Consider the following 19,713-nt stretch of genomic DNA (forward strand, 5'->3'; position numbering starts at 1 on the left):
TTCAGATATAGTTCCCATATATGTAACATTATACATATTATAAGCACACAGCCTTTCTCATGTATTTTCCATTCCCATCTGAAATCTTATTATGTGAACTGTGAAATAATGAAAGCGCATTTTAAAATGTGTTTTATAATTAGAATCAGTGGCCTTAATGAATTTTACCACAAAATAAAGTCTTATAGAGAATATCTTCAGCTGTCCCAGGCCAGAAACAAGTCCATGACAATATAGAAAAGTCAGAATTTGGGTCTATATATTTTTTAAAAATACCCTCCTTTTCTCCAGCCTTCTTTCATGGCTGCTTTCTCAATTTCTACACTGCTTTAAGAGGCCTGAGCTGAGCTTAGATCTAAATATAGGATGCACCATTCCTTCAAGTGCCGAGGGCTTTTTCTTGGTGGTTTCCTGCCCTTGGTTTCTGAGACATCAGAATTTCAAGTAAAAGAAGTACTTGACTTCTGTCTTTTATGGGCTCTAGTGAAGGTTCTTAGTCCAGAAAAAAAGTCTTTGTCAGGTTTCCCAGAGCAAAGAGTAGCTCTAATTCTTTTGCTGAGCCTCCTTTGGCTAGTCCACTGGGGAAGTTCAGCAATACTTCACGAAAATGCCCAGTCTGGACATTGGTGGGTGTTTAAAGTTATGTTAGGGCAGGTTGCCCAGGAGATGGAGGGATTAAATACCTGGAACTGATGGTTGGCTCCAGGATTGTAAAAAGTCTTATAGAAAGAGTGGGCCTAACACTGTTGCCTCTCAGTGAGGGCCTTGGGTAGGGAGAAAACTCACACTGAAAATAATTGAGAATGGAGTCTTGGTCTCAATCTGAAAACATGGTTGGCTTTAAGCACAGAAATTATTTTAAAAATTACACTGCTTGCTGAACACTCACACCATCTTCCACTCCGGCGCTACATTCCTGTAAGCTGAAGGCACTGCTAGAGTCACATTCCTATCCATAACAGGGTGGGACAGGGTCCTCTCACATCTGTGGTAGGGATGGCAAAGGCGAGAGAACTTTGTCGGGGCCATCGGTCTGGAGAAGCAGTGAGGTGGGTGTAGGGACAGGGGACATCAGACTGGTGACCTTCAGAGTGAGTGCTGCAAACTGGCAGGGATGGGAGCAGATCAATGGTGCCCTTCAGGTCTCACCCCCTCCACCCCCCCAACCCCCGCCTCAGGGTCAGGAACAATGGGGTATTGCAACCAAGGCCACGAGATGAAGCATAAATGGCCCCTGTGGCTGCAGCAGGTGAACTTTAATGACAGCCAAGAAGAGCTCAGGAGCCATTTGGAGACCCTGCCAGGCAGAGGGAGGACCAGGGCCTGGGATTCCACATGTCTCCTGCCCCGGGCTAGGAGCCAAGGACTGATGTTATTGTGAGTGAAAACCCCTTCAGGGCCTTTCTCCAGCAGGGAGAAGCAGACCAGCACAGCTCACTGCTGTTCCTTAGCAGCGACACGTCCCTGCTTCTCATTCTGTGCACTTGCTCCTTAGCAACGACTTGTGTGTGGCACAGCACAGAACTCAATGGAGGACTCGGCTAAGAATTTACAATACCACACCAACTGGGGACAGTGCCTCCTACTGTTGGGAGATTAAACTTCTTCCCCATTATTTTGCTACCCTTCTGATAGCTGGAACTTGGACATTCTAGACTTCGAGGAAGGAGAGGCAGAAAAGGTAGCACCTGCTTCTGTTGTGCTGAGACTCAAAGGCCTCAGCTGAGGGCCTCCCCACCAGGTCCCTGCCAAGGCCTTTTGCTTTCTTGAATGACTTGATAGCACACTGATGTTTCAAGGCTGGGTGCTCCCCAGCTGGAGCCCTGGAAATGCCTGCGTGGCACGCTAGAGAAAGGAACTAACTTGAAAGAAACTCCCATGAAGTAAATCACCAGGACCGGATGGTTTTCATCCAAGAGTGGAGGAAGGAAATGAAGTGTGAAATAGCACAGATACTGATGAAGACATTAGTTCTCCATTAGATCCACAGACGTGTCAGAGCAGAGGAAGTTCGCTAACATGGTGACCTATTGCTACAGGCCAGAGATCAGTGGCCCGTCTGCTGCCTCTGGAAAACCTGCCCCACCTGAAAAGAATGACACAAAATATAAACAATGACACAATAGCTTTTGTCACCTTAAAACAGGTAAGAGGTACGGTGTGGCTATTCATGCATGGCAGCATTTTAGTACAAACCTTGGAAAGAGTAAGACAGTGAGTATATGACATGTGGGGTGCTTTCCCCTCATCCTGTGCCCATGGCAGACATCACTAATCAATCCCATACTCTCCTCTCTAAGCTTGGATCAGTCTTCATACTTTTTAATTTTGTGCTCTCAACTGCCACCATCCAATGACCAGAGTTGACATATACGTTAAAACTCACTCACCATTCTTGCCTAAGAGGATGTATTTTATCATGGACCATATTGGCTTCTAATTAAATTGTAAATAATGGCACAAAGGAAGCCCTTCACAGGTAGTTTGGTTTAGGAGCATGACAAGAAACACGCCACATTCTTTCTTCTAAAGGCCGAGTTAGCAGAACATCTATCTCCAGGGACAGCAGTTTTGTGAGAACTGAATCCAGATGTGTAATCCCCGCCCCAAACCAGGGGAGGGTCTCTGGGAAAGCAGGGGAAGTCACTTCCTCTCTGAGGCAAGGAGCAGTCTGCTTCAGAAGGTCCTTTTAACAAACGAGAATCAACAGCAACATTCTTCATTAGCCTGTCCTTGTAGAATTTAAAGAAAGTTGTAAGCATGGTTGAAGAAGTACATGGAGAGAGAAGAGACAGGAACGTTGGATCCTGGAGAAGCTGAATAACTTGGTGGAAAACTGGAGGTTTCACTGGGACTGGCCTTTATTTCACATGTAGGGAGCAGAGGCCAGGGACTCCCAGGGGCTATGCGCACAGCACTTTGCCATCAAACTGATCAGAGCCTCCCGTCACTGGTTATGATTAAAGTGATTTGGCTACAATCACTATCCTACAGCCTAGTAACCTCCATGTTGAGGGATTTGTGATGGGGCAGATCTGGAGTGGACTGAAATCTGGCCATTTGAAGAATGAACCTGCCTGCCCCATTAGGGGATGGGCTGTTTTGCACCCCTATGTTCATAGCAGCACAATTCACCATAGCTAAGATTTGGAAACAGCCTAAGTGCCCATCAGCAGATGAGTGGATTAGAAAACTGTGGTACATATGCACAATGGAATACTATCCTGCGGTAAAAAAAAGGGAACTCTTGCCTTTTGCAACAGCATGGATGGAACTGGAGAGCATTATGCTAAGTGAAATAAGCCAGTCGGAGAAAGATAAATACCACATGCTCTCACTCATTTGTGGATTATAGAGAACAACATAGACTGATGAAAAGGGACAGACCCAAAGACTGAGAAACAGCGACCAGGCTATCAATCCCCAGAAGGAAAGTAGGGGAGGGCGGGGGTAAGGGGAAGAGATCAACCGAAGAACTTGTATACATGTATATAAGCCAAACCAATGGACATGGACAACAGGGGGATGGGAGCATGAGTGTGTGTGTGTGGGGGAGGTTGGGGGTTAATGGGGGGGATGAGGACACATTTGTAATACCTTAACTAATAATAATAAAAAAAAAAGAAAAGAAATGATGCTACACAGTTATTAACAGAGAATCAGAATGCAGTAAAATTCACTTATCATGGGCGAGACCCTCATTGTCCTGTGATTTCTCATTGATAATTCAGGATCTTTGTGCCACAGGTTGTCACTGGGGGCAGGGAAGGTGCTGTGGTTCTGAGGCCATGGCAGCAACGATAGGATGGCATCCAGTTGGTCAGCAGACCTAGGTTCTAGTTCCCACTGCACCCGTGACCTTGGTCACATCCAAGTGGAGTCATAGGTCATGGGACGAGATGCTGGGTGACTATTTTGTCTGGATCTTTGCCTCATGGGAGCCAGGGATTATAACCTTCATCTTTGGGACAATCAGTAGATGAAGTGAGCAGCATGGGGAGGCGTGGATGAACGAAGAGAAGAGACTTCAAGCCCAGAAAGCAGGTCTTCTCACTTCACCGCTTTGCTCCTGAGTCTCAGTTTCCTGTCTTTAAGGGGTGCTGTGACGTGAGCTCGGGTTTAGTGAGCTCGATATTTACAGCCCCGGGAGAACTCTCTGTGGGTAGATGATTAAATGTAGTGCTGATAGTGTACATTTCTAAGGCACTCACAGTTTTCCAAGTGCTTTCATCTCCATAATTTCACCCTGCTGAAGACTCACTGAGTTGGGTAAGCAGTTGGATTCCTTAACTGCTTTCCACAGATGTGTCAACCGGGACTCAGCTGGATGAAAAGGCTTCCTCAAGCTCAGCACCAAGGCTCAAACTCCTCCTACCTTGTGATTCTGAATCCAGGGTTCCTTTCCCCATAGAATGATAGAGAATGGAGAGTTTACTCTAATTATTTTGACAGTAGAGTCTTCGGCGTCACAGTGTGGTAAAAATAGACTGTGAGGACAGGGAGGATCTTGGGAGCAAACAAACTGAGCTCACCAAGGTGTTCTCTCCAGCAGCTTGGTGGCCATGGCCTTTAGGAAAGTCTTGGCAGTCTCACCATGGGCACTGGGCAGCGGGCATTGGGCAGCGTCACCTTCTCACTGTACCCAGCTTTCCCTGGGGAGCTGTCCTGGAGGCCCTGGGGCAGGGGTGGGGAGAGGAGGACTTTTTTTGAGGTGTGGGGACCAGGGACGAGACTACATCCCAGGTGAAGGGCCTGAATTGTATGTCCCCCAATAGCCAACAGGCCGTGGCTGTGGCACACGTGGGGAGGAACAGCCTGGGAGCCCTGGTTCCTGTGCCACAGAAGTTTTTCTGAGAGGCAGGGGGATGGAGGAGGAGAGTCTGGAAGAGTTTATTTAATGCAGTCTCATTTTCATTCACATAAAGATAACTTCTATTAATTTTTATATATTAATGAATTTATTAATAGCCATTATTATTAATTCCCTACTCCCCAAAATGATATGGCGTACAGTAAAAAACAAACCCATCTATACATACATATATATGTGGTTAAAATAAAGGTAAAAAGGGACTTGGAAGCACACAGAGGAAGTTGGGGCAGTTCCATAGGGCCATTTCACACTCATAGAGAAACACAACCACTCTGTCTCCATAAGAGAGACAAAGGATAGATTTTTATTAAGCTTCAACTCTATATTCTGTCGTATTCTTTGGGATCTCTCTCTCCCACTGGAAATACCTGGCTGAGGGGAAAGGCTTTATATGACAGAAGAGAGGTTGGCGAGTGGACGTTTGTCCCACGTGAGGAAAACCTAGACTGCCAGCACTCTTTTTTAGGTCTTAGATTCCTTTGTGAATGCCATAAATACTCTCCTCTTCCCAGAAAAATGCAAGCTCTTACAAACGTGACTTAAGATATTAGGTCACTTACGAACTCCCAAAGCCCCATCTATTGACTTTAGGTGCATAAACTCTTCATTTAAAAAATAGGAAATGAAAATTTTATGGAATAATTTTTTTCTTTACAAAAAGGTTCATTGCATGCAGGTGAGATGATTGCAATGGAACATGTCCTATTACAAAATATTCTGAGGTCTATGAAATTCCCTAGCCTATAACATTTACATTTACATATGTAGTCATCGTACATTCACTTATAATTTTTCTTAGTCTTTTACTGGTTCTTTTAAAGATGCTATATAATGTGTACTCCACTGTATTTGTATCTGATAACATGAGCAATATTTGGAATAATAAGGAAAATCTGCCTTTATTGTTAAGTCCATTTTGATTACATGTAGAGTATGGCATATAAAGTAATACTTTAATATATACAACAGCCCACACGCCATCAATAAGATTTCATCCTCCAGACTTGTGAATTTTTGGAAAAAATTACTTCCACATGTTCTTAAAACTACTTAAGATTTTTGACTGGTTGGTGGTCTATTGATTCTAAATATCTGACCTGTCAAAACGCCATCTTTAAACTTCAGTGATGCATAGAGGTTTGGAATTAGTGGGGCTGAATTTATTACAGAACAAAGGGAGGCGATGATTAACACACCCATCTGAGCAGTAGGGGAGAAAATAATCCTTGAATGGATTAGATGCCATGATCCTAAAACCACATTCTCTGAATGTTGGGTCCTTGCCCAGAAACGGGAGAAGCCAAACACTGATGTCTTTTATATGATGGGGTAAATCCATGGAACTCTGATCAGGAACACTGGGGCTGAGAGTGGGGGGATCTAGACCACTGTGTGTGCAGTGACCCTCAAAACTGGGAGCCCACTCATTAAGTGTTGTGCAATTATCAGTCTGCCTGCCAGGTGGAGGTTACATGAAAATGCAAATGAGTGAGATTTTTATTTTTTTATTTTTATCACTAACCAGGAATCACAATTTTTTTTTTTATTCCAGTAGGCTATTTCCAAGGCTGGCACAGGGGCTGCCAAGATGAAGCCAATTATTTTTCACTGTCCCACTAGGAGCCAAGAGTCACAGGCAGGCTCTCTCTGTTTACTGGCAAATTCTGGTAGATTCTGAACTCCCAGGATATAATTTCAGGGAAACTGATCTTTGTAAGAATAGTCCATGAACAGAGAACACTAAACCCACTTTCTGGTGGACTTTCCCCATTATTTTCTACTGATTCCACCATGTCTTGCAAGCTTTACAGAAAGCATGGCTTTTTCAAATATCATAGAATGGCATTGATGGAGACTGACTCTCTGAGAGAGGTCTCCAACAGATAGGTACCTTCCCGAGACGAAAACAGACCATTAGGAAAGTCATTGTGACCCCCATTCCCTGGGAGGGGAAGAGGAGCATTTGAATCACAAGCCCAGGTGCTCAGGAAATCTCCTGTCACTCTGAGATGGGCTGGGACATGGTGCCATGTCCGAAGTTTCTAAATACAGTTCAGGCTGGGTCATCATGACAGATGCTGAACTGGCACCACTACAGGGACCGGAGTGGGAACTCTGACAGCACTTAAATGCCACAGCCCCTGGGCTTGAAGTCTTCCTGGGCTGGGACAGGGACAGGGACAGGGACAGGCAGTGCAGAGGCTTATGGGGAGGCAGGCAGGAGCCGCTTTGGCAAGGAGATCCTGCTGCTTCGGCAACACCACTGCTCCTTCCGAAGGCCATGGACACCCAGCCACGCTTCAGCTATTTTAGAAGTGGTCAGTTTCTGAATTGCTGGCACACTTGGAGGACACTGTCTCTTCAATGGTCATTCTGACCCTTCAAGGTAGGTAGGCCTGGGAAGAAAGAGAGGCGTGCTTTGTATGGCCAAGGCGGTGGATGAGGAATGAGTGGAATGAAGTGAGCTGATCAAGATGACTCAAGGAGTCAGGAATGGAGGTAGGAATAGTATGTTGACTTTGGGATTCCCAAATCAGTCTTTAGTACACAGAAGACAGGGTTAGGCACTTCCTTACCTCACTCCATCCTTCTCTTTTTAGCCATCACCAAAAATCTACCCTGGGGTTAGCTTCCTTTAACAACTCATTCTCTCCTGGGAAGGGCTTTAGAGGAAAAAAGGAGACAGGAGAGACTCGAAAGATAGGCTTTTGCTGGAGGGGCGGGGGGTGGGGGGGAGAGTCTATGACATGGGATGTGAGGGTGGGATTCTAAGTTTTGTAGGCGTCCCAAACTGGGGTTGGTGAGATGTAAATATAAAGACACTGCTACGAATACAATCAATCCAGGGTATTTGTTTCATTCTCAATGTTCTCCCCGTGCCCCCAAAGTGGATCCCTTTCTGTTGTCAAAGCATTTGATTTTAGGGTTACTGAAGGTAGTGTGGGGTGGTGAGTTCAAGCCTTGGAATAAGACCACGGTTCTTTTCTTCTCTCTGATGCTTCTGGGTGGGTGTTGCTGGGCACGCTTGTTACCTTGGCTAAGTCTCAATGAACTCACTTGTCAAATAGGGTTATAATGCCCAGGTCTCGGTCAGCCTCACCCTCATTACTTTGGAGACCCCCTTAGGCACTAGGCCTTTTCTGCCTCCTCACTGTGTACTTTTCTCCTCCCGAGCCACAGGGTGAATGCTGTTGACAAGGTTGCCAATTTGGAGTCAGGGGACCCTGGGGTCTCCCAGCTGTCTTTCTGTATTCCCACCTCTCATGAAGTCTAGGGCTGCTGCTTCTGCTAAGGTTGATCTCTCTGCTTCTCTGTTCAAAGCCCCAATTCCTTACTGAAGATCCAACATATATAACTTTTCAACGGACTACCCTGTTCTCGCTTCTTTCAGATTCTAGTCACCTTCCCTCTCAAATAGTGTGGCTGTCAACTTGGGCCAGGAGAAGCAGACCCAATGAAGTAGACCCACACAGAAACAGGCTCTCTCAGCTGCATGTTTGCTGTTTCTTTGCTTTACCTCCTGCCTTTCTGAAATTTCTCTTTCTAGCACCATTGAATTTTGATAGTTTTTGCTTGGGGCCCTGGAATCTTTCCTTCACCAAGCGATTGATCGCTTCCTGTTCTACATTAAAATTTTTCTTTATTAGGATTTGCTTTTCTCTGCTTGAAAGAACACAAACATCCTTTTTCCCTCTCAGATATGGTCAGAGAAATGACCAGGAAAGATCTAACCCTTGTGGTCACCTCCTTTGCCAAATGATGGAAGGAACTAACATTTAAAATACTTCTATGTGTGAGCCATCAGCATTTCTACTGTTTTGATGAGGAGACTGGCTCAGATAGGTTAAATTGCTTGCCCAAGGTCATGGCTGCGTATGTGTGATTCTAGAGGACTGTGCTCTTTCCCCTTCCTGGTGGCTTCTCTGGAAATCCCACTTCACTGCAGGCAGTAGGAACACCAAGGGTATAGAGGGTGCAGCAGTTGTCTGTGCAAGAGTCATTCTGTTCTCAAAGGGGAGGACATCTCCACTGTCCTTCCTGCCACGCCCGACAGCTTCTCTAGCTCCAGCACTTGGGGAAAGAGCTTGTTCCTGCCCCCATTTTATCCTCAGGACCACAGGCACCTATCTGAGTTACTATCTGAGAATTTTCTAGATGACTGACCTTGACTCCTACTCATAGAAGTGACTGAATTCACTGAACTCATTTGATGCCCCTGAAAGTTTTAACACAACTCATAGTTGTAGAAGGAAAACGTAGTTTCCAATAGTTCAGATTGTGTGTGGAGATGACATTTCTGAGATTTCACTGGGAACATGGCATTCAATGAAGACACCTTGTTATTAGGGATATACTGGTCTCCTAAAGAAGATCAGAAGACTAGCATTCCAGGTTCTACGTCTGGCTCAGCTTACCCTTCCTCCCAGCCCTTCTCTGGACATACCTCTTCTCTTACTTGGTTACATATACAGCAATTCATTCATTCATCCATCCATCCATCCATCCATCCATCCATCCATCCATCCAACTAAAACAACATTTTATTGAGTGCATAATAGGTAACAGACCTTGTCACAGGTGCTGAGGATGCAAGAGGAATAACACAGGTGTGTCTGAATTACTTGCTGTTCTCTAATCTGCTAGACTTTACTGCCATGCCTTTGCCATAAATTTCCCTTTTCCTGAAGATCCTTCTCCTTTCGCCAGCTCTGCCTTTTCATCTTGCAAACATCTCTTCATTAGGCCCAGAAAAGACCTCTGGGCTCAAAGAGGTGCTTTTCCCATAGCATTTGATTGATACTACTCTTAGATAATAATACATGGAAATTAGCATTTATATATTCCTTTTACTATTGATAAATATTTACATGGACACACTTTGTTAGCGATTCATAAAAATTTCACAAAGTGGAAAAAATAATTTCCTTATTTTACAAATGATAAAACTAAGGCTTAAAAAGGCTAGGTGACTTGTTCAAGATTAGACAGTTGAAAAAAGAGGAGGTGAGCTTTAGAACTCGGTTCTCAACATGCTATGTGCCATGCTGGATTTTGACTATTTTAACTTTATTAGCTTATTTATTGACCTGTCCTGTCTCCTGAGTGATTTCTCCAGGTTTGGCTTGGTAGGTTGGGTGGATTTAATTTTTTTATTATTATTACTTTCCCCTCACCGTTTATCCTCCATCTATCCTCTTCCATCTCTCACTTTCCCCTCTGCACTCACCACACTGTTTTCCGTGTCCATGAGTTCTTTCTCTCTTTTTTGTTCAGTCAGGTTGGGTGGATTTTAAACCTTGAGTAGCTGGTGGTCTCCCAAGCATAATTTGAAAGGCATTGCATATTCCTGGCTGTACTCAAATGTCCTACTTACATGTTTGTAATTGCCACCTCCAAAGGGGACTGCCTCCAGAAGTCATCATTAAATTACACTTGTTGCTTAGAAGTTGGCGGCTTAGTTCTTCCCTTTTAGATTATTAGCATGAACTTGTTTATTTATCGGTGCATAGTGAGAATATCCTAACAAGGTATAAGGCAAGTTCTTCTAGGGCCTTTGGGGGAAGGCTTCCTTTCACTTCGTGGACATTTAAAGACCAACCAATGTGGCACACGTCTGTCAGTGGTGGTGTTGGGAGGTTGCAAGTAGTTGTGGTTGCAAAGAGCAAACAAGCGCTGGCTTGGGGATGAGTGAATGTGTCATTTCTCCCAGAAAAAAAAAATGCCAAGAGCCTCAGGAGGGGCCTATGTTGACAGCTGCTGGCCTAAAATCGACTGGTAAATCTTGAAGACCACCTAATCAGAATCAACTTTTGGAGGACCTCTGATGCAAGAGATATTTAGATTGAATATTGCCATATGGCTTGAGACCAATTGTTGATTATTCCATTTATGCACTGTCTGTGCTTTCATCAGGGATATTTTCTGAACCAAAAGTTGGTCTCAAGAATTTTAGATCTAGCTGATTTGGCTCAGTGGTAGAGCATTGGCCTGTGGACCATAGGGTCCTGGGTTCAATTCTGGTCAAGGGCATGTATCATGGATGCAGGCTCCTCCCCGACCCGGGCCCTGGTCAGGGCTTGTGCAGGAGGCAACCAATCGATGTGTTTCTCTCACACTGATGTTTCTCTCTGTCTTTCCCTATCACTTCCACTCTCCCTAAAAATCAATGGAAAAATATCCTCGGGTGAGGATTAACAACAACAAAAAAAGTTTTAATTTTATGGGGAGAATGACATAAAATATTTGAAATTAGGACCATTCTAGAAAATCCAGTACATGTAGGTGTCCTTATTTTTTCTTGGTCTTCCTGATTAAATTGGTTATTGGCATATAACCTTCTATGTTAATCTGATATACTGCTATTTATAAAGTGCTTTCAGATACATTATTATCAGATGAATTCTCTTCAAGAATACATATCCATTTAAAATCAACAACTTTGGGTCCTAAACTCTGACCCGAGTTAAGCCTAAATAAGCCAAATTTTGCACAAGAACTATTTCAGTTGCCTTTTATGTCTTCCAATGCTGTCATTACTCATTTCTTCAAGTCCAGACATCTTCCAATGTTATTTTGTACCTTCTAATGTTATGTTGCTATGGTCTAGGACCGTGGTCAGCAAACTGCGGCTTGCGAGCCACATGCAGCTCTTTGGCCCCTTGAGTGTGGCTCTTCCTAAGCCTTAGGAGTACCCTAATTAAGTTAGTAACAATGTACCCACCTATATAGTTTAATTTTAAAAATTTTGGCTCTCAAAAGAAATTTCAATCGTTGTACTGTTGATATTTGGCTCTGTTGACTAATGAGTTTGCCGACCACGGGTCTAGGATAAAGCAAAAGAGTACTTGACGTTGACTGTGATCTTCAGTGGTCTGTCACATTTGGATGTTTTACCCAGAGGGTACTGGGGACAGGAAATAAAATACAACAAAGAGGGCCTTTACCAATGTACTTACTTATTAAATAATGTTAAGTTTGAGATGAGACCTAAAAGATTCATGAATGTAACTACCATGCTACTGAGAAAGACAAAGTCCCATATGACCTTGGTTTGAATATTCTCCTCTCCCTAAAGAACTGACAATGTTTTAGTTTCCATAGAGCTATCTTCTGACTGAGCCTGAACATGAGTTCTGCACTGCCAAGATCAGAGTGGGAAGCACACAGCTTTTCAGGCCTGGTTCTGAAAATGGGCAACAGTGTCTGGTAGCCAGAGCATCATCTCTAATACCAGATTAATTTAGGTCCCACTCTGACTCCTCCCAGTTATGTAATGTGAGAAAAGCCCCTTCATCTTGTCAAGTCTCAGTGTCTCCATAGCAGCAATGATGCCTACTTTCTAGGGTTTTCTGTGAAAAATTGTGTGAGATGATAGGGATAACTAACTATCTAGTGTAGTGCTTGCTACTTCTAACCTGCTTTTTTGCTTCCACCTTCAAAGCATGCTGGAGCCCTTTAAGGCTGAACCTTTGATGACACTGGACCTTTGATCAACAAGAAATAGATACAAAAATTACTGCTGCCACTTCTTTGCAAAGCCTCTTTGCAGAGGCTTAGATCTCAGGGATGACTTTGGGTCCTCACCTCTGGTTCTGTGTACCACCAAGAGAGGTGCTGGTTGTCGGGTGGACAGATATGTGCTCTTACTCTCCTTAATTGGCTTATTGGCATGAAAATTGCAGGCTTCAGGTTACCTCCCCCTTTCTTCCAAATAGAACTCGGAGGGCATGGATTGCTTAGAGACTTCATTCCATTACTAATCATCTAATGGGATCATTTGAGTGTTTGCTATCATCATAATTTTATTTTAATCCAACCTGGGTTATAGTTCATTCGCTTGAAACTCTGGACTGGGTATCAAATTTGGGCTCAGTCCGTACTCAGGTCAATGCCAAATGCTCTGCTTCTGCCATATTTAGAATTACTCCATGAAAACTTTCATCACCAGATTTCTCTAAGCTCCCTAATAAAATCTGACGTCCCAGAACCAATTTCCACTGCAGAGGTCCTCTGGAAATAGGAGTTTACTTGAGCCTGGTACAGAGAGTACTGCCTGGGTTATAAGCTACCGATGTCTGTCCTGGTGTGAAGGGGAGCCTAGAGATGGCTGTGAGTGTTGGTTTAGAAACTTTGGGGCTTAGGAAGTAGACCAAGGAATGGTTGCCCTACCATTATCAGATAGGAATTACCACTCAATATAGTTGTGTCCCAGTTATTGGCAGGAAAACACCCCAAACAAAAACACCACAATTGTTTGATTATCAGATGGGTGGGGTCTTTCTCCTTTGTTTCAAACTATTTTCTTCCTTGGGGCAAAATATGATAGCTGAGGTGCAGTATTATGGAAGTGGCACTGTGCATCTAATGTAAGATGCACATCTCTTATCTACATCTCTTTTTTTTCTAAATATATTTTTATTGATTTCAGAGAGGGGAAGGGAGAGATAGAAAACATCAATCATGAAAGAGAATCTTGATTGGCTGCCTCTTGCATGCTTCCTACTGAGGATCAAGCCCACAACCCAGGCCTGTGTCCCCAACCGGAATAGAACCTGGGACACTTCAGTCCCCAGGCCGATGTTCTATCCACTGAGCCAAACCAGCCAGGGCTCTTATCTACTTCTCTTATCTGACTATAGCAGTCTTCCATCACTCATCTCCAACAATGACACCAGGCTATCATAGCATACATCATTCATTCAGGAAAGGACCTACCTTCTAGGTCATATTATTTTCTATTTTTCTTAGTCTCAATTTTCTCATTCACAAAATGGACATAAAAATATATGTCATGGCTACCTCATCACATGGAAGGGCATATTAGATAATGCACAACATATAAATTAAGAAATTATTTCAAAAATGCTAGTGTTTTGCATAAATTGAGAATTGAACTTGCTCTAAGCTAACCCCCACTTTTTGTGGGAACTGAGTATCCATTTTATCCACACAAGATAGGTAGAGATAGAAAGTGAGTAACACTATGAACTGATGGTTAGAATTTCTTTTTTAAGGATTTTTTCGATGGGATATATTGATTTGATCCTATGTCACACGGTGTTCTTCAGTGACTTATAATTGGCTCAGTGCAGGTTCCCTAAGTTTTCTCCTCTAACTTCCTTAGTTATGTGCGATGTTATCATTTATGCTCCTGATTTCCTGAAATTCCCCTTGTTAAAGTACTATGCACAGGAGACATCTGATAGCCAAGAAGTCTTTCCAGGTCATTCAAATGAGTTTCTAATGATTATTTTTTGAAGGCAGGAAGTCACAAATTGCCAAGAGTAAAAGAACTTGAAAACACAGAGGTGTTTTCTGATCTTCAAGGGACTGATTATATTTCTGAATGGAAGGCCTTATTTGATTGAAATAACCTGCTGTGCATTTCTTATGTTCATGACTTAGGTAACTCAAGTATACATTGATTAATAGCTGAAATAATTGATCTGATTAGTCTATTTTATATAACTATGATTTAGAAATGTATTTTAAAAAGAAGTAAACTTTATTTTTACCTAAGCTGTAGATCTTGACTCTGAGATTACTATTTTAAGGATATTATAGGTAGCTTATATTGCAGGTAGCCCTAACTAGAAATGTATATATATAGTGTCCCAAAAATGTATACACACACATTGAATAATTATAAAGGAAGTGTTTATTAAACTACATTTCATTTTCAAAATTGAGCTATCAGCTGTTAAAGTGTGTATACATTTTTTTTGGATACCAGTGTATATATATAATGACATTAATTTTACTTCCAAATTATGACATGTAAGAAACAATTGAGAATGGAAAATTACATGGTACCTTCATGTTATTGCAAGTGTGGGCCAGTGTCTGTATTCTGTATATAACAGTCACTGGGTTCTATTTTGTGGGGGACTGAGAATCTAGGAGCACCAGATATTTCCAGGGAAACAAATGACTGTCTCCGGAAATCCTCTTCATGGGCAAATATGACCTGTGCCTCCATAGACTTGCCCATTTCTTTTCCAGTAACCATGGGTTCCCCAGGACTGTTCTCAGGTCCCTCTCTTTTCTGGGTTCCTATAACATATAAGACTGTATATAAAGGTGTGGAAAACTGTGTGACAGCATTTGCCTTTGTCTCTAATTATTTGTGGATGTGCCCAGTTCCCACTTGTACTGTAAGTACCTTTAAGAGGAGCCCCATTGTGTACTTCGATATTTCCCAGGATCTAGCACAGTACTGGGCACAAAGTAAGCACTCAATAAACACGTAGTTAATCAACATTAACTGGGAAACTTCTCAAGGTCTGGGATTCTGTTTCAAATTACCTACATGGTACCTAATATAAGGCCACGTGCTCATAGGTGCTTATTGATTGATTTGATTGAAACTATAAACAGAATACCCATTCAAGTCTTTAACTCCTGTGATGATGCAAACTTGGGCCCCCAGTCTTTTCCTCATTTAACTTATCTGGCCCCAACAGTTTTAAATTTAATGTTTCTATCTGAGATTGCCTCTAAAAGTTGCATTAGAGAAGATTCTTAATTCTTCAAGTCATCAGAGGTAGAAGAGATTAGAAAAGTTTTCACTTCAATCCTTCTAATGGCATGATGAGGAAATCAGTCCATTGTGGTTAAGTAATTTGTCCAAGGTTATCCATTCATCCATTTAATGTTACATTTGAGTACCCATTTTATTCCAGATGACACGGTGAGTTAAGAGTAGAGACTCTTATTTCCTGACTCTCCAGCCATAGTCCCTGTTCCAATCCCAACCACAGTTTGGCTACCATTAAATATTTAGCACTTAGTGCAGTGAAATCGTTCCCTCCTCTCCCCTTTCCTAAACACACATTAGAGAAATCATATGTCCAAGCTTTCTGCTGGGCCCTACTTATGATGTCTATTTCCAACTTTTTCATAATTACAGCAGCCCTTATGGCAAGGAGATTTCATAACAAAGGTAAGACAAGACTATTTTTTTTTAAATCTTGCCGAGAAGTTTTTGAAAAGTTTACAATGTTCATGATAAGTGAGGAACTCTTGGCAAATCACAGAAACAAAATGGGATTTGGGAATCCAGTTCTCAGAGGATTGGAATGACTGTTTGGCTGAGTATGTGATGACTTAAGGGCTCTGATATTGACAGGCTTACAGGACCGGGCTAGGAAAGAGATTTGTCACTCCACAGCAGTTCTCGTCTTAGATAAGTAGCTTCACTTTTCTGTGCTTGAAGGAAACCAAAATTAGTAGCTCCTGTTAAGTCCAGGCTATAAAATTATATGCTTAGCCATGTAAAACTAAGTCACAATTTTTTTTATTTTTTTTTTTAATTTATTTTTTGGTAAAGATGGTGACTGGAATAGTGATTGTGGATACACTAAAGATCATGGGCAGAGACTTTTGTGTGATTTAGGAGCTTGGTTGAGTTCTGCAGCCCCCGGATGCCTTCAGCAGTGAAGGGTGAGGAATCGGGGAGGATGCAGAGAGGTGGCACTTTGTTCCCTGTGGCCTTTGCAAAGCTGTGGGATATTCCTGCCAGAAATGCTGCCTGGGTTTGTGAGAGAAACACACCAGGGCTATAAGAAATGGAAATTAAAGGCATCATGGGCAGGGTTGTTCCCAGGCCTAGAACCTGCTACAGGTAAGTGAACATGGCAGCAAGGTGGCCTGGCATTCTGGGCCATCCTTCCCCCTCCCTGCTGGTGTCAAGGACTGATGCCAAAAGATCATAACCTCTAACAGCATTGCAAAGTTAGGTGCCAGGGTAACACACCGCTGTTTCCAACCTTTATGTATGTACCTATTTCCAGGGGAAGCAATCAGATGGATGGCTTAGAGAAACAGCTTCTTAGGTTTGGCTTGAAGTATCATTTAGCCTAAGAAAATTGTCCTAGCTAATCTGAGCTTGGAAATTCTTAGGAGATACAGTTCTTGGCACTGGGGCTCTGAAAGTAAAACAGTTAAAAAATTACAGAAAATACTCTGGTAAATCTGACACTGGCCTTCTCCATCAGTTTACTTGCTGCCCCCTCCTCCCCCATGGGTACGGAAGACACACAAGGAAAGGACCATCTGGCCCAGCATGCCAGCTTTTTATTTGGTTGCTCTCAATCCTACCTTCCTGTTTGGATCACCCCTCTCCTCTGCCTATACTTCAGAAACCAATCAAGGTGTCTCCTGAGCTCATTTATTCCCTTTGTTTCAGCCGCCTTCTTGGGTAACTTTTTCCATATGCTTACATCCTTGCCTCACAACGGACTCTTTTTTTTCTTTCTCATCCAAAATGGCCTGATTGAACTCTTAGAAAAGGCCATGTACTCGGATATGGGACAAAGTGCTTCTAAAGATCCCCAAGAACATTTCATTACTTTTGATGACCAGGATATATATGGGGGGTGGGGGTGGGGAGAAATTGCTATGTTTAAAAGTAATTGACTGATGGGCAGTGATGCCAAGTAGGATGGAATTCAAGAACACGTTGTTGTTAGTATTGAAACCTCCCCCTCCCACCCGAAGTGAACGAGTCCAATCTAGGTTGAAGCTAGAGTCTGTTGTTGTTGTTATTACTACTATTATTAAAATGTGGCCTTTATGTACTTTGTTGCCCCAGCTTGGCTTCAAGCCCTTCAACATGGTGACATTAGTATTCTTTATATTGCCTGTTGTGGACCAATTTTCTTCAGCTGTTGCTAAAACTTACTAAAATGCCAGATGTCATGTTGGAAACATGAAACCTGAAAGAAGGTCATAAATCACAAAAACAAACCATAAAAAAAATAATAAAATACCCTGAGTGCTGTGCTCTGGAGCTTCCCAGCTTCAAGTCTCCCTTTGTTCACCTCTCCCCCTCTCCACTCTGCCGCTCTCCCCACCTCCATTTTTCAGGGTTGGGGTGTTGAGGGGTGTCCAGCAGTTTCTCACCCAAGGCTTGATGGTGTGTTTTGCAGATTCTGAGCAGAGCACGGGTTCAGACTCGGAGGTGCTGGCTGAGCGGACTTCCTGCTCCTTTGACACGCACGCTGACCTGGGCCCGGGTGCTGCAGGCGCCGTGCCTGCTGCCATGGCTTCCATGGAGGAGATCCAGGTGGAGCTGCAGTGCGCTGATCTCTGGAAGCGGTTCCATGACATTGGGACTGAGATGATCATCACCAAAGCGGGCAGGTAAGAACACGTTCCTTCGAATGGCCACATTTAAAGAACAGAGGTCAAAGCAGGAGCTGTTCTATTTCTTCCTTTCACTTATTGGTGGTAGGTAGCACTGGTGAAGCCAAAGTCACATGCACTCATGTTTTTGCATCTGGACATCTTGACGAAATGATCTTGTGTTTTCTGTGACTTTGCCATTTTTCTCCAAGGGCCACTGAAACCTAAATCACTTCTATCCTCACAAACATTTCTGCCTACACGTGTTTCCGTTAATATTGGAGATCCATGGTATGTAACAGCCAAACGGATTGCCAAAGCAAGTGTTTCTTCACCATCCATCGTTCTCAACAGAACAAGTTTGCTCCCCAAGCAAAAGCTTGCATCTTCTAAGGCATTTAAAGCAGCCAGAGGTTTTTTTTTTTTTTTTTTTAAATATATTTTATTGATTTTTTACAGAGAGGAAGGGAGAGAGATAGAGAGTTAGAAACATCAATCAGCTGCCTCCTGCACACTCCCTACTGGGGATGTGCCTGCAACCAAGGTACATGCCCTTGACCAGAATCGAACCTGGGACCTTTCAGTCCGCAGGACGACGCTCTATCCACTGAGCCAAACCGGTTACGGCCGCCAGAGGTTTTTGTAAGAATTTTGGTTCTGGTATGAATTGGGCTTGGCTTATCTTCTGAACTACTGATCCATTGTATGTATTGAAAGTATTACAAAACTTTCATGCAACCTGATGGAAACTCTTGAAAATATTTATGTAGGATAATAAAAGTTTTTAAAACACAATTTCTTTTGAAATACACTAAGCTATTCCTTCATTGGTATCTTTCAATTTTCTTGAAGGACACTGTTTTGTTAGTTATCTATTTGTGCTGGACACTCAATGTATATTACATTATTTAAAATTCACAGGAATTCTATGAGGTCAGATATGATAATTCCAAATATGGGTGAGGGTGTGAAGGCCAAAAGAAATTAATTTGACTACAGCCACATGGGCAATAATGGGCAGCTCCAGAATTCTACACAACCCTGTCTGGCTCTAAAACTATGGTCTCAACTATTTATAACTCTGCACTGTTAAGAAATGGTTGCAGTTCTTGCCCCTTGGGTTCAAAATGGAAATGATTTAAATAAAGATAAACTGGGGCTACACTTCTTGAGTACATAGGGACAGTTCACTGAAATAAAAACAACAATGCTGCTTTCATATTTTCCAAGCCATTATATGCATATATACTCCATATGCAGTCTCACATCATGGAGACCAAAAAGACCCACCTCATTGATCAAGAGCTGTCTACATGAACATGGACATTTAAAGTAAAATAATATTTTTATTGGGTCCAGTTCACTTGAATGAATATAGTGAAACCTCCCAGTATAATAAAACACCACAAAAACATGAGGTTAAAACGAACCTGAAATATTGTTCATTTTCTTTCTCTTCCAGAACTAAGTTTTCTTTCTCTAAGTTTTAGCAGCGAATAAAACTATTAAAATGCTTCTTAGGAGGCACATCTTTGAAGGATAATTACTTTCCATACCATTTCCTTTTTGTTGCTTGGGTTTCAGTTCTACATTTTGAGATGTTATGTCGTGGAAGGAAATAGAACAATTCAAGGAAAAAGTGTTTATTCTTTTTCTTAGTTTTGGGCAAGAGGCTTGATTGGAGAGCGAGGGAAAATTACTTTTTTTTTGTCTAT

General features: G+C 42.6%; 1 protein-coding gene across 1 annotated transcript in view; it reads left to right on the plus strand.

Annotated features, from left to right (window-relative positions):
• TBX15 (T-box transcription factor 15) overlaps positions 1-19,713 on the plus strand; it is a gene marked incomplete at both ends in the record, with an annotated part of 90,923 nt that overhangs the window by 32,925 nt on the left and 38,285 nt on the right. The window contains one exon of the mRNA XM_081113042.1: positions 17,803-18,016. Within this exon, the coding sequence (XP_080969168.1) occupies positions 17,803-18,016 (214 nt within the window). The remainder of the gene's footprint in view (positions 1-17,802; positions 18,017-19,713) is intronic.

Source organism: Myotis nattereri (genome assembly GCF_964212035.1).
Source record: "Myotis nattereri genome assembly, chromosome: 18".
Lineage (NCBI taxonomy): Eukaryota > Metazoa > Chordata > Mammalia > Chiroptera > Vespertilionidae > Myotis > Myotis nattereri.